Source organism: Schistocerca nitens, chromosome 8 (assembly GCF_023898315.1).
Source record: "Schistocerca nitens isolate TAMUIC-IGC-003100 chromosome 8, iqSchNite1.1, whole genome shotgun sequence".
NCBI lineage: Eukaryota > Metazoa > Arthropoda > Insecta > Orthoptera > Acrididae > Schistocerca > Schistocerca nitens.
Window position 1 is genome coordinate 139,480,666 of NC_064621.1, and position 15,080 is coordinate 139,495,745.

The 15,080-nt window shown below is 38.8% G+C and overlaps 1 protein-coding gene across 1 annotated transcript in view; it reads left to right on the forward strand.

The window, feature by feature from the left end:
* The first annotated feature begins 4,946 nt into the window (after positions 1 to 4,946).
* Positions 4,947 to 15,080, forward strand: part of LOC126198599 (secretory carrier-associated membrane protein 1) — a 61,436-nt gene continuing 51,302 nt past the window's right edge. The window contains exons 1-3 of the mRNA XM_049935049.1: positions 4,947 to 5,361; positions 5,472 to 5,573; positions 11,396 to 11,563. Of these exons, the coding sequence (XP_049791006.1) occupies positions 5,308 to 5,361; positions 5,472 to 5,573; positions 11,396 to 11,563 (324 nt within the window). The 5' untranslated portion in view covers positions 4,947 to 5,307. The remainder of the gene's footprint in view (positions 5,362 to 5,471; positions 5,574 to 11,395; positions 11,564 to 15,080) is intronic.

The window sequence follows — 15,080 nt, forward strand, 5'->3', positions numbered from 1 at the left end:
ATCATGCAGTTAAGTGTAATGGAGTACTATTAGAGAAAATCTGCAGAAATATTTAGTTAGCCCTTGATAAGGTTTCAAAGATGTTCAAAGGTTGGTAACTTGTTTTAAATCTTAAGAGTTGTATAATTTTACACTTCACAAAACAAAAATCATTGTCTCCTATGACTACAATATCAGTGAGTCAGTTGAAATCTGTCAACTCATACAAATACCCGGATATATCAATTCATAGGGATATGAAATGGAACTATTATATGGGCTCAGTGGTAGGTAATGCAGCTGGCAGACTCTGGTCGGTTTGTAAAAGACTGGAGAAATGCAGTCTGCAAATGTGATTGCTTACAAAACACTCATGAGACCCATCTAACAATATTGTTCAAATATTGCTGTACCAAATAGGACTAAGAGGGGACACTGAATATAAGCAATGAAGGGTAGCAAAAATGATCATATGTTTCTTTGACTTATGGCAGAATGACACAGAAATTCTGAAAGAAGTGAATTGTCAGACGCTTAAAGGTAGATGCAAACTATCTCATGAAGGCCAACCAAAAACGTTTCAAGAAACAGCTTTGAGTGATGAATCTAGGATTACACTACAGCTCCTACGTATTGCTTCTGAAGGGATTGTGAAGACAAGATTAGACCATTTACTGTGAGCAAGTAGGCCATTAATCAATCACTCTGCCCACACTTAATCTTGGATGGAAGTATGAAGTACGAGGAGCGCACACTGCTCGATGGTCACATGATACCTTGTTGCAGCGTGACCTCAAAGTCAGCCTTTGCTACCACGACCCTACCGGGTGCAAGGCAATGTGGGCAGCACGAAATGGGAGAACCAGGCATGGTAATAATGTGTTCAAGTGTTATATTCTGAACTTCCCTCGGTGCTTCTGATAGGCAAGCAAATTCTGCTAATATCTTCAGGATGTTTGTGTACAGTGTGGAGCAGGCCACAGGTTTTATACTAAAGAACACTGCCTGCTGTCATTGTCCTGTTATTTTCAAACTCATTATGGAGCCGATCAGTTGGGCATTTGTGATGGCAGCAAGCAGCTTGTAGTGGCTGAAGAAATCCATGCCCAGCATCGGGTAATTGACATCGACCACAGTGGACCTCCACTTGAATGTGTGGTACAGTCCAAGGTCCACATTTCAGTGATGAGTACCATACGTTTTTATGGCGGAATTGTTTGCTGTCATGAGACACAGAGTTTTCACGATCCTGCTGTATCTTAACATCATCTGAAGGAAAATGGACAAATCTGGACCAATGTCGACCAGGTACCTTACACCCCCCCCCCCCACGCCCTCACATTCCTGCGTTGATACTGTACTGCAACTAGGGTAGGTCTAAGCCCACCCACCATTGGCTTTTAGGTGTGAACACGGTGAATGACACCTGGTCGCTTCATTGTCAAAACTGGTATGGTACCAACAGTAACCACTTGGAGGTGCTTCCATTGTCAGGAGAGACACGTTAGAATGTCTGTCGCTGTGTCACCGATTGCACAAGCTGTGTCGCCTGTAGTCAGATCCGCTATTGCCCTCTGGCAATGAGGGTGCCAACTGATCAACCTGTACGGTGAGAGCCACCAATTAGGCAGCCAGGTTCTGTACTACCTGGTGTAAGCTGGAGTATGGGGCAGTGGATGCAGTAAATGTATGTCACTGTGGAGGTGTGGTGCACAGTGTCATACATGGCTGCGGCTATGGTACCAGGCGCCGTTATCAGCACAACGTGTACCTGGCTGGCCAAGTTTGCGATGGCGTCCAGCTGCATATCTGTCTACTCTGTTACTGCTGCTTGCACCTTTGTGGATAGGCTGCACAGCCAGATAGTGCACAATAGTGAGTCAGGATCACGTCAGACTGCACAAGGCTTCACAGATAGTACAGGAACTGAGAAGGTCTCCAGTCACCACATTCCTCTTGGCATAGCAATTTGTGCACATGTTGTTCTTCAGAAGACAAAATCCTTCAGATTAATTCCTCCTTCAGCCGTTTATATGAGGAGTGTGTCGGTGGGGCAGTAATTATATCCTGCGCTTTGGCCAGGTAGTTCTGATTCAGCTGGCTCACTGTGCATCCATATTTGGCGAGCTTGAAAGTAACGTTTTTACTTAGGAAAACCACCTGCACTTGACTAAATCACATGAATGGGTCAAGAGGCCAAAAGGAAGGCAGCCTAACCAGCATGCATCCTGTGCTACATGTCACCCCAGTGGCGATGTGGCACTGTTTCGCATGTACAAATTCTCATGAGCTGGCTCCAGGTGGGCAGTTCCCTGCATGCAGAGCATGTCTGTAGCTCGCTCTCCAGGAGCAGAATGCATGCCAACAGCTCTTCTCTTGCCTTTTGGAGTTCATCATTAGTTGTCATAATGCAATAGCAAAGTTCTCAAGCACACGGAAAAACACACATGAAGGAAACATGCACACAAAAAGAATAAATGTTCAATGTTCAAATCACGAGCACACGTGGCTATGGAAAACACAGAAATGTTTGTGTGGGAATCGACTCATGGTTCAGCATCACTTCCATTGATCCAGTCCATCACCACTTGTTTGCCTACAGATCATGTCAGGGTGAAGTGGGAAACGGGTTATTTTCACTGCTTCCATGTCCGTTGCATGGTGAACTGACTTTTATTGCTACACCCACGTACTAAGTTCAGAATTTAGGCTCAGGCGACAGTAACTGATTAAACATTTGATTACGTAATAACACATTTATTTGCAAAGGTTGGTACACTAACAACCTCGCGAAGTATTGTCTGAATGTTCTCACACAGTTAACACTTGACTGCAGTAAATAGTTCAACCAGTGATCTCAGAGCATACACTCTTTCAGTGATCAAGCGCATAGTATGATCTTGCAGTCGTGGAGAGACATTTGTCCAGCCAAATGCGCAAATTACCTCTCATCTCTAGGGCTCTGTGGCACACAGCAAACGATCAGCACCTGATCAAACTTGTGAATGCATCGGGGGGAGTGAGTGTTGCACTCGTCCAACATGGTCCACAGTTGACATGATCTAGGTCTAGCTTGCACTGGCTTTCGCTTTGTCTCTACCATGCCCACAGGTGTTACACCATGTTGGCCTAAGAATAAAATCTGTGATCAGGTGTGAATAATGGCGCGCCGCTGTCCACATGGTTCTGTGGTATGGCTGCCACAAAATTATTTCTTTGTGGAAACTAATACTTTCTAGCAAACTTGTAAGTTTTCATAAAACTCATCTTTGATTTCTCTGTCAGCGTCATTTGCAGCCGCATAAGCCCCTATTTCTCTTCTCCTTGACAAAAGCACTTCATTGCTGGTAAAAGAAAAATGTCTAAAATAAATCTTTAAAACTGTTTGGGCAATTTAAATTTAAAGTCTTTTTCCTGTACTGGACTTGTATAGGATTTTGCAGCCATAAATTATTTGAATCTGTCATTGTCACTTACTCTTCTCTGATCACTGGAGTCAATCACAATTTTCATCTGAAACTAAAATTGCATAGTGTTGTAGACAATTTTACAACATAATCTTTGTTTGAAATACATAATTTTTTGATGAATAACGTCAAATTGACTCTAGAGGTTATTTTCTATAAACCCATAAGCACATGCATGGGTTAAAATATACCACCTGTGGCTTCAACATGTTAACAGCATTGTTAGATAAATACTACGACTATAATCTTCCACATAACTTTCATCCAACAGTCCCTCCTTGCAACAGTTTGTGAGATCCCGTTTCTCACATTGTCTTGTTGAGTAAGGCTTTGTCTTGTAGTGTCTGGGTAAAAGATACCCCAAGCCTGGGATAACTCAGACACTTAACTTTAGGAATAAGTTGCGGTTTCGAACATGATAACTACATTGCATCCTGTGTAAAAAACTGTGCAAACATTATCAGAATAATGAGCCTGAGAGCGAAAATGTCCACATTTCAGGGAAGTAGCATAGTTAAGATACTGAGCAAGAGGTAGATAGTGATGATTCAGAGGATGTCTCTGCAATATCTCAAGCAAAATATAAGGGGAAGTATGGCAGTCGGTGAAAAAAATGCGCACTACCAAGAAAAACTTCCCCTAACTTATCAAATCTGCTGCGAGAGTGGAGCAGAAGAGCCAAGACAGAATACAGCTGGATTTTCTTCTGGGGGATGCAAAATGCGTCCATGGGAAAAGGACCAGAAAGCCAAAACTACCACCAACACTTGTTTCAGGTTAACATGTACGGTACATTAATTTTCATTTTGTGAAGAATGTTCCAGCAACGGTTCTGATTAGATATAAAAGACAGACTCTTCAGAACGCACAGTCTTCCTGAGATTCATTTTTTGTCATTATGAGAAGTGAGTGTTTAAATCTTAAAAATCATTGATTACATCTTTAAAATACTCTAATGTTGTGATGTGTACATGTACATTCCCATTCCCTGAATAGTATAGTGCAATTTTTTTCTAATGGATAAAAAAATACCCCACGCTTGTAGCAACGTAACAGGAGTTAATGAAGTGAACAACGAGGCATGCTCATGTGATTCAGTTATGATACTGTTGCCTGTAAAAGAATAACACCCTATTTCGATTTCCAATTTTGCATACATTTTTGATCTATCACATTAAATTACAGGAGGATTTTTGTTAACTGTAGATGTTTTCAAATGAATTTCAGCTCCAGGTATCGCGACAGAACTCGCCTTTTTTTGAGAAGAAGCATATCTTTCCGCATAGTTAGTGTGGTCACTTGCTATCTGGACAAAACTCGCCCTAAGAATGTAACTCTACACTCATTCGCCATAGACAACCTAAACCCAGCTTATCATTTTATGAGGTGATCAGATATTATATGGACCATTGCTACTGGCTTCACCTAAACCCGCACATAACTTGGAAATATATCAGTAAATTCAAATGTGGTCATACTGCGCCGTTGAAGTGCTCTGAAAGATAGTTCTGACATGTAGGAGCAGTGAGCATTGCATAAGAAGTTGTTAGTTAACTGTCATACGGAGAGAGATATATATTTACTTTAAAACTCCCAGTTCTCTATGATAAACGTGCTTATGTGAAATGAGATTTGTGCTATATCTCGTATAGCCCAATTGTGTTGTTACTGCAATTTAAAGAAACCGCTCCATCAATCCCATTCGATACGTGATTGGAGTGTCGTTGTGACGACATAATCTTGCGCAGTGGTGTCTCGACATCATCTGATAATGGATTAAAACAGGATAAGCATATTATATTATCGCGTTATTTGTAGTGAACACCACATTAAGTGTAGGGGCAAGTAAACAAAATTAAAAATGTCAGCTGGTTTTGATGAAAATCCCTTTGGGGAGCCAACAGAACCTTTTGCGGTAAGCAATGTGTATGGGCTGACTTTGTTTAGACGAATGTTTGACATACGTGTGCGAGAGTCATATGATCTAGTAACACTTTAACTTGTTTTCTTATTTTCCTTCTGTAGGATCCAGCAATTCAACAAGTGACCAGTAATACAAGCAGTGTACAGAGAGGTCTTGAAGATTATAATCCATTCGCCGACCAGGGAGATCAGAGATTTCCTGCAGTATGTTAATTTTTATCATCTGTGTTAGACTATATTCAGATGTGTGCCACGTAGCATTATAATTGCCCATATTGTACGGTTGTTGAACAACGATATAAGCCTGTTGTGTCTCAGTGCTATCGTGTTGACAATATGGGCGTTATCATTTCCTGAGAGGTAACGTCAGTGTTGAGCTGTCACGTACGAAGTGCTATTTGTTGCAGACAGTTTACCATTGTTGATTTTTAAGGATTATGGTCACTCTGCCACACAGTTTTTGATTTGGATGTCAATTTGTGTTAGACATGGTATGCACGTATTGACAGCGTTAAAATATGGTATATGCGGTATTTTTTTTTTGACGATATAACGCTCGTTGCAGTAGACGTAATTAGCAGTAGATAGACTGGCCTTTCGATTGTGATCCAAACACAAGCATGAAAGGTGTGCCTTGCCCAATTGTATCATTTGAATTGCTGTATTGTGCTGTTAAATCCAGCTCGTGTGTTTTCTGTGTCGTGGGCACTTAATGATGGATATTGGCTGGAAGAAAAATCATTATAAATGTAGTTATATCTCCCTTGAAGGGAAATAACTGATCTTAATTATGAAGGAATAATATAAGTTGTGTAGAGGCTGAGATTATCTTCCCTGCCAAACTGTATACTGGTATATACTAGGCTAGTGGTTTAGTATATCTGGTTTAATATTTGACATTGTATGTGGTAATTTCACCCTGGATTGTTAAATTTCACAAAGTGAAGCATGAAATGTGTCAGCTTAAGACAGAACTATAGCCATAACATTCAGGTATATTACTTGTTATTATGACACGAAATACTCAGTATCGAGTAAAGGTATAAAATCTGCTTGCACTGTAGAGCAGACATTTTTATATATCCTTTACAGTGATTACTCCCATCCTGTGCTCAATGTTTTCGTTGGGTGTTCATTTATTTTAGTTTTTTGTAACCATAGAATATGGAAAAGGACTTTATGGTGTGTGTAAAACTCATGGGTTGCCAACATAGCAGTATTCATAGTTGGGGTATTAAGTTTTTAAATGAAGCAATGGATGAGGCTGTAAGAGTGAGTAAAGGCATTAAAACAAAACAAGTGACTTTATTGCATTGTGCAAAGTAATGAGAAATTGACATATAGGCTGCAAGCAATCTTGTTTACATTTATACACCTGATGCCTGAAGAGATTTATGTTGGAGGCATTCATTGAATGAAAGTGATCCATAGTAGAGAGAAAAATGGCCTAATGATCAGTGTTCCTAATGTAGACTGGATTTCATGAGTGGCAAATAATATAGTTATATTAGATATATTGGTCCATGACCAGAAGTGTGGAATTATAGTTAAACAATGCTTATGTTGGAACAGTGCTTCCAATCAATTCTCCTCGTCTCATTGCTGCACCAAGCATATATTCAGTTCAGTTGTGATGAACAAGTCTGTTATGTAGCCCTGCTTGTTTATTGCTGCTCAGTGGGAAACAGTGCCTTTTGCCAGTGCTGATAACCTTCTCTCTTTGACAGAGGAGTAACACACATGATGTGGCAAAGATGGTCCCTGTTATAGATATTGACTAACAAGAATTAGGCATATACTGTTGTGGCAGATAACAGAGTCGAGTAATGGACATAGTTCAGCAAAAAACTGCAGAAACAGCTACAGGCAGTGAGTAAACTAAGAATGAGATGTGGGATTTCTGACTGTGTACAACAGCGATGATAATTATTTCAGTGGATGAAGTGCACGTCTGGTGGTGGACTGAAATTGCTTGTGTTTTCTGTGTGGTGTTGCATTTTACTAACAGTCATTTGGCACAAATGAAGTGGATGCAGTGTAAGACAATCAAGCAGTCATACTGTGTATGGTGAAGCAATTAATGTGACGGTGAAAAGGCAGTTGAGAAATCTCTACAATATATCAGTATTATGTCTGTTCATAACATACAGCAACTCATAACAATAACATTCATATTACTTGGAAATTTAATGTAATGGTTTTAGGTGGGATGGGAAATTTGTTTTGAACTATGGTTGTGTAAGAAATTGCTAGAAATTGTTTGATCTACAAAGTTCATGATCCTGCCAGTCTAAGCAAGCAGTTACTCAGTAGCCATTCCCAAATGCTTCGGGTTGTGTTGCTCATTTCCTTTGGAAGAGGCTAATCCAGGTCCATCATATGTTTTGAATACAATACGAAGGAATCATTAAGCCCTATGACAGTGTGTCATTTCTGCTGTCATTGAAGCACTAAGCACAGGTGTCGACTGCCAGTCCTTGAGACGGAGGCAAGGTTTATGCTCCCATACTGCTTCTCTCACCACTGGTTGTCTAGATTCTCATTCGTTTATACTAGTCCCAAACTATTGTTAGTGCCCACATTCTGTCTGTAAAATTTTTCTTGGACACACTGAAAATGATCTTCTTAATGTTTAGGACAGATGTTGACTAAGCTACAAAAATCGTAATGGATATTCACATTGTTTGTTTTGTGACTAATGGCTTTGCGGTAGTTTGAAACAAACTAATTATTGGAGTCAGATTCAAGTGCTCAACCAATTTATTAGCGTTGTTGTATACAATTATTTAGGATTTATCGTAGAGAGTAGTACATGAAACAATTTTCCAATTGTGTTGGTTATTGATATGTTCTTATGTACAACATAAAGCCAGAAATAAGTCTGAATGTAAATTAGTATAGTCAAAAGTTTTCTTACAAGGGACAGTCAAATCAAAACGAGAAGGGTAAGAAAAAGTAAGCAAACTATTTATTATTTCACAAGTATTCATCATATCTGTTACCAGAAATACATTCAGCTCACTGTGACAAACCAGTTGTTTCCTCCATGGAAAAATGTCTGCAGTTGCATATAGAACTATGGTTGTACAGAGGTGTGCACCTCTGTCCGAAGCAAATCAATGGCCACATGTTACCAAGTTTGACTGTGAAGTCCCAAATTCTCCTCAAGCAATTTCTATATTTTTGGAGTCCTAAGAAAGACATTTGTGGCAGTCAATTTGCTTTGGACGAAGTGCACCTCTTGAGTACAGTTGTGGTTCCATAGGCAACCACAAAGATTTTTCCATAAGACAATGGCGAGTTTGTCTCAGAGCGGTATAAATTATACTTTTAATTATTTCAAAAGTTTTCTTACTTTTCTATCTCATTTTCATTTGACTGCCCCCTTATATAAGTGTGCGAATACAATTATTATTTTAAAAAATAAGCATTTCAGTTAGGCCTATCTACAATGAAGGAAGTAGCTGCTAGCTATATTGTTATCACTGATGTGTATTCTCCAGTGCTATAGAAATTTTGATAGCTAACATTTTTTAGTTCTTATTTTAAATATGTCATTCTGCTGTTCTTTAACTTTGGTATCGAACTGCCAAGAATTTCCTCTTACAGCACTTTTTTGTGTCACTTGGAGTATACTTAAGAAAATTGTTTCTAGTTCCTTTTTCCTATCTTTGCACTTGATTGTTTAACACTAACAATTCATGAGAATTCCTGGTGTACCTTTAGAAAACGTAATTCCGTAAATGTAGATACATGGTAGGATCAAGATTTTAAGTACCGTGAAAAAGTACTTACCTGATTCTTGATTATTTTTATTGCCCCTATTTGAAGAATAAATGAATGGTTTGCCAGAGCGGAATTTCCTCATAACATTAGACCATGTCTTTTAGGCTCTGTAATAGTGCAAAGTAGGTTCATGGCACTGCTCCAATATTATAGGCAGTTTTAATTATTCTTTGAACATGATATAACTGAATTGAGTGTTTTAACAATTTTGTATGTTCTTTCCATCTTTAATTTAAGAACAAACGAGGCCATTATCACTCTGCATTTTGAGTGCTATTATTTACCTCCATCAGAAACATATGACAATTATTGTTGCCAAAACCTCTTCACAAGCGTAAAAAACGCCCGTAGACTTGCATGGTAACTGTTGTAGAAGTGTAGAAGTGGCTTAGCCATTACCTCATATTTCCACAATGGTTCTGAGACTTCACAGTAGTTTCTTAGTACTGTACAAGCCATTGCCAGCAAGCTTAGCCACCTGGTTGCAGATCATACTGCTGGAAACAATGTCATACCCCCTCTCCCCCACCTCTCTCTACACACACACACACACACACACACACACACACACACACACACACACACACACACCTCAAAAAAGGGGGCAAACAGGCTCACTACCATTATAGTTTTTAATTATATTTTTAGTCTCAACTAGGTTGTCTCCACACTCATTGTACTTATCTCCTACTCTTATTTTCTCACTATCCTATCTTCGTATTATGCTATGTGCGTAACTGGCAACATTCAGGGTCAACCGAAGTGTCAGATTCCACCTGTCTGCTTTGACCTGTGACATAAGGCTGTTGTGGTGTGTGATGTCATGACAGCGCAGAGTTTAGTTTGTGGGAGTGGTGTGTTTGTAGGTGGTGTTTTGATGTGATCGGTGGTGCTCTATGGTGGTGTGTTGTGTGTTAGGTGATGTTTTTTGTTTAGTTTGCATGTGTGGCGTGTTTATAGGTGGCGTATTGTTGTGGTCAGTAGTTCTCTTTGGTGGTGTGTTTATAGTTAGTGTGTTATGTGGCATGTGGCGTTAATTTGCGTGGTAGCATTGCACGTGTATGGTATCGGTGGTGACGGTGCTTTCAGCGGAATATTTTTCAGTGAGTTAACAATTTTGGTTTTGTTACGTCGACATTATTGTAGTTTTTTTTCTGTTCGTAGTGTGTGAATTTTGGTAAATCACTTTGTTTGTGTCTTTGCAAGGTATTGATATGACTGACAAGGTCAACAGTTTTCGGTTGCCGGCGATGATGGGGGACAGTGCGTTGTCTCTAATAAAATTTCTTCAGCTTATCGGCCTGTTGGCTGAAGTCATGAAGTGTTCAACGTGCCGTGAAGAAATCAGGCTTATTAAAGTTCCGCCGTCTCTGATCAGGGACGGCTATATGTGGAGATGTCATAAGGATAACAGGTCGAGGGAAAGTGTCAGATTCCAATTTTGATTTTCTAGGTTTTTTAGGGGATTGTGGTGGTGGTGAAAGTTTTGAGACTTATAGTGTGGTATCGGTAGTTGTTGTTGACCTATATAGGTCAACGGAAGTGTTAGATTCCAATTTTGTTGGTTTGTTGCGCTTTTTGAGGTAGTGGTGATTGTGGACGTGGTTGTAGTTTTGGGTTTCATGATTTGGTATTGGTAGTTTCTGTTGACCTATGTAGGTCAAGGGAACTGTTATATTCCAGTGGATATTGTTTTTAGTAGATTTTGGGAAGGTTGTGGTCGTTTTATTTTATCGTTTTTGTCGTTTGGTTTAATGGCGTGTGTTTATTTTTAGTTTGTCCCCACCCAAAAAAAAAAAAACAGTTTCCACTGCTTGCCCCATTAGTTTCATTATATTTTTGGAGGAATATGTGTTTGATGGTTTTTCGATCTATTTTTGTGTTTGTTGTCATGTTTACATAATGACGTCATAGTCGCGATATGGGAGTTGTTGTGAATGGTCGTTTCCACCATATTGGTGACGTCATTGGTCAAAGCAGACGGGTGGAATCGGATGTTTCCGTTAACCTCTGGAACTGTGGGAACCATTGTCACTTCATCTCTCTCTCTCTCTCTCTCTCTCTCTCTCTCTCTCTCTCCCCCTCCCCCCTCCTACAGTAATAAGATCAATGTTTGTCACTCAGTGCATCTCAGTGGCTCTTGTTCCATGACATTTATTAACTCCCCTGCTAATTAGAAATAAGTATCTCCTTTGACAGTTGCTGGAAGAAATGGTGTAACTTCATCTGTCATTTGGCAGGTACGAGGTGCAGCGAACCCTCCGCCATACCTAAATGCCAGTGCAACACAACCAGCAGCTCAGCCAGCCATCATGCAGCCAACGCATGAGGCTCCACCCCCGCCATATACTCGAAGTGGTCAGCAAACTCAGCAGCAACAGCCACAGATAACAACAGCAGAATTCCAGGTTTGGTTGTGTGTTGAGTGAATATTCTCATTATTTACAGATGACTTGGATACATGTGTGGTATTTGTCTGATTGATGAATTATCAGAAATAAATCTATTCTGGAATGTTCAGAAGTTTAAGATTAAGTGATGTTAAAGATAGTTAGCTTTACTTCAAGAAATCTTATTTTTACATGCTTCTGTGCAGGAACTCAAGGTATGTATGTACTAAAATCACAGAATTTTATGGCATAATCATAAATCTTTGGAAGGCTGTTTAGACTAGCAATATATCTGATTACATGAAGATGATTTATTTGCTTCACAGCCCTGACATTGCAAATCTTGTAGATACTTAGTTTCTGTACCAGTTACAGTAGCTGTATTGTTTGTCACAAAGTACAGTAGGTTAGCTCTTACTACACACTGTCGGCAAGATTAAACATTTATCCATTGAACTTAAATGTGTAAAGCAGCCTTCCAAAAACTTTGTAGTGTGTAGCTGCCATATTCAAAGAAGGTTAAAGCCATAATTTTTTTCCTGGTCACAAAAATGATACAGCAAATTACAGCAAATTCTTTTGAGTTGCTCACCAAAAATGTATGTGAAATTTCTATGCCAGACTGGGAACTTAAGAAATAACTGAAAGGTGATTGCTAAATTCTCACAACGGTTGTATTTGGACATCTCACAGAAAGCTCTCAGTACCATAACTGAATGGTTGAGAAGTATTTCCAGTAATGTATTGGTGAAGTTTCATTTCTTTCACTAATAGAGAGAACGTTTCACTCACCAGTAAATTACCATAACTCTCTAAATGGCCATTCAGTTTTACCATAGTCTATTTGCTTTGTCAGTTGGCTGGACTGGAGGTTGCATTACACAAATTGTACACAGATTAAATGGGAAAAGAAAACAGAATGCTTTTTAGAATTTATTTTAATGTTCAGTCTTGGGCAGTCAAATACATTAACAATTATAAACATCCAGTTAGAAATAAAACAAAAAAATCAAAGATAGAAGTCCAGGTTTTGCAGCCACTTAAATGCTTTGGACCCAGTTTGACATAGCTTTTACAGGCAGTCAGTGCAAGTGCTCAAGGGGCAGACCTGTAGGGTATTGTGGCACTGCCTGTGTAGTTGCAGCTGTGGAGACTCATCACCAGCTGTATAAAATATCATATAATTAGATGGCTCCAAAAGGTGGCACATTTCTTATCCTTAATGTCTGTGTATTTTCTCCTGCCACTGCTTGGTGAGTAGATTTGTTATCAGTCAAGTTACATTTTCAGAAATGGGTTATTTTCATTTATGTATAAAATATCAGTTGTTCTCCGTGTCTTGCACCTGATTGGGTTCAGTTTTTACCAGGTGACATGATGGAGTTTGATGGTCGTGTTTTTGACACTCAAGAATCTTGATTTGATGAAGATGCCCACTTAAATTTCTTATACCCATAGAATTGAAAGTGCTGGTTAATGGGCTCATGGCAATTATAAAAGTTGTTTTATGAAATTTCAGTTTGGTAATAAATCCTTGCTGAGTGGTATAGTGTAGGACGACTGGTAGTTCTGCATTCGTGTCCATATTAGAATGATTACTTGCTTTCTTCTTACGTGAGGTGGAGTGATGCTGCTAAGTACTGAGAGCCATTGAGCTGGCTTATGCAGAGGTGTACTGGGTATAATGCACCCTGGTTGTCAAAGCTGAACATCTGGGTGTGTGTAGGAACTGTTGAGCCATACAACTGAACACGTTCCACATCATAACAGTTTCTCCATGATATTGATCAATGAAACATGTAACTAACTAACTTCTCAAAATGTTTGTGTCAGTGTCCCGCATAGTTATAGTTAACTTTTGTTATAAATTATTGCAGCTCTTCACTTTTGCAGCTGTGTTCTGAAGATGGTGTCGGTCTGCAAGTGGTCTAGCCAAAGTGATATCCCCGAGTCTTTGGATTACTGTTGTATTCAAATACACTGTCTCTGAATATTACATACGGACGATAGTTTGCATATGTGTTACTAAGATGGAGTTCTGAAACTTCTGTCTTCAGTGATTTGGTTTTAGCTTTCATGTACACCCAATACATGTGGATCCTCTATCATCATTTCTTCTGTCCCAGAGCTAGCTCTTTTAGGTCACTAGACTGGTATTGTCGGCTTACGTTCTTAAAGTGGATCTTCATCTAGATAACTACTACTGCAGTTGCCTTTTATTGATTTTTTTCTTAATAGTTGGAAGAGAAGTTGCAGGCTTCTTATAAATATTTAGCAATTAAATGACTGTAAAATTAATCAAAATTTGAATATTCAAAAAATTCTGTGGTGTAGGGTTTCAAATAAGGTAGAACATACAAGCCAACTTCATTGTTTGCAGTAGTAATTGGTTTATTTTTGTTGTTGCATGCGTTACTCCTAACAGGTTTTAGCATTGAACAGTACTGGAGGAGTTCCCTCCTAAAGTTGTAAAGGTTTTTCTGCTTCATTTAACATTACCCTCAGGATTTTCTTAATTCATGGAGGGCAAGCCCTCCTAGATTTTTTTATATTATGAGTTTTGTTGCACTTACATCCATTTAACCAGTCTTCCCATTGCTTCTTTGTTTGTACTAAAACGTGTGTTTAGGCTTAAATGTCTCCACAAGGGTTTAGTAGTCTCTCCAGTTGATTCCATATCAGCATATGAAATGTAATCATATACATGTCTTCTTCATTGTTATTGTGACTTTTGTTAGAGGTACTTCTGCTATCTTTAAGGGGAACACACTCTAATTATCTAACCCATGTTAATTTAGGCAAGTATTTAACCCATTTCTAAAAAAAAAAAACTATTTGATGCAGGACCTTAATATTTTTACTGTATGTTACATGATGCTAATAGTCAACTGTACTAAAATCTACTTTATCCATATTATAGTTTTAAAGAAATACTTTTTAAATTTATTAACAAAAAAATATTAAGTTTTTTCTGCAGAAAATATTTTTTTGTGAACTTCCTAATGAGGAAATATTAATGAATATAGTAGCAGAGGTGGCTTTTTATGTTATGCAGAGTCTCTGAAAATTTCATTCATTTATCTGTGATAGTTTCTGATGTAATGGGGCATATGTACTGAAAATTTTAGTTCGTGGGAAATTGGCTTTAAAGAAAAAACTTTTGAAATTTGTTACTTACAGTTAATTAAAACTGTCCTGCTGCATATGATGGCCCTTCTTTGGCCTCTAGCAGGTCTTCCAGCTTCTTTTTCACTTTCCTGGATGCTTGTGTTACTTTCTTGGCCATATTAGATGCAGACCTGTCTGCATCAGCTATCCTCATTTTACCACAATGTTGCAGCCCCGTGATCATATTTTCACCAGGATTAATTCCCAGCTTTTTCAATACCAACACTTTCCAATATTAACACAATTGAATGTAATAACAGCATCAGGAACTCCTAGTTTCATTGTATGCATGCCTACAAATACAGTTTTAGGTAGGTGGTTCCAAATTATGCTGTTGAAACATTCATTTAGGTTCTGTTTCTGCCCA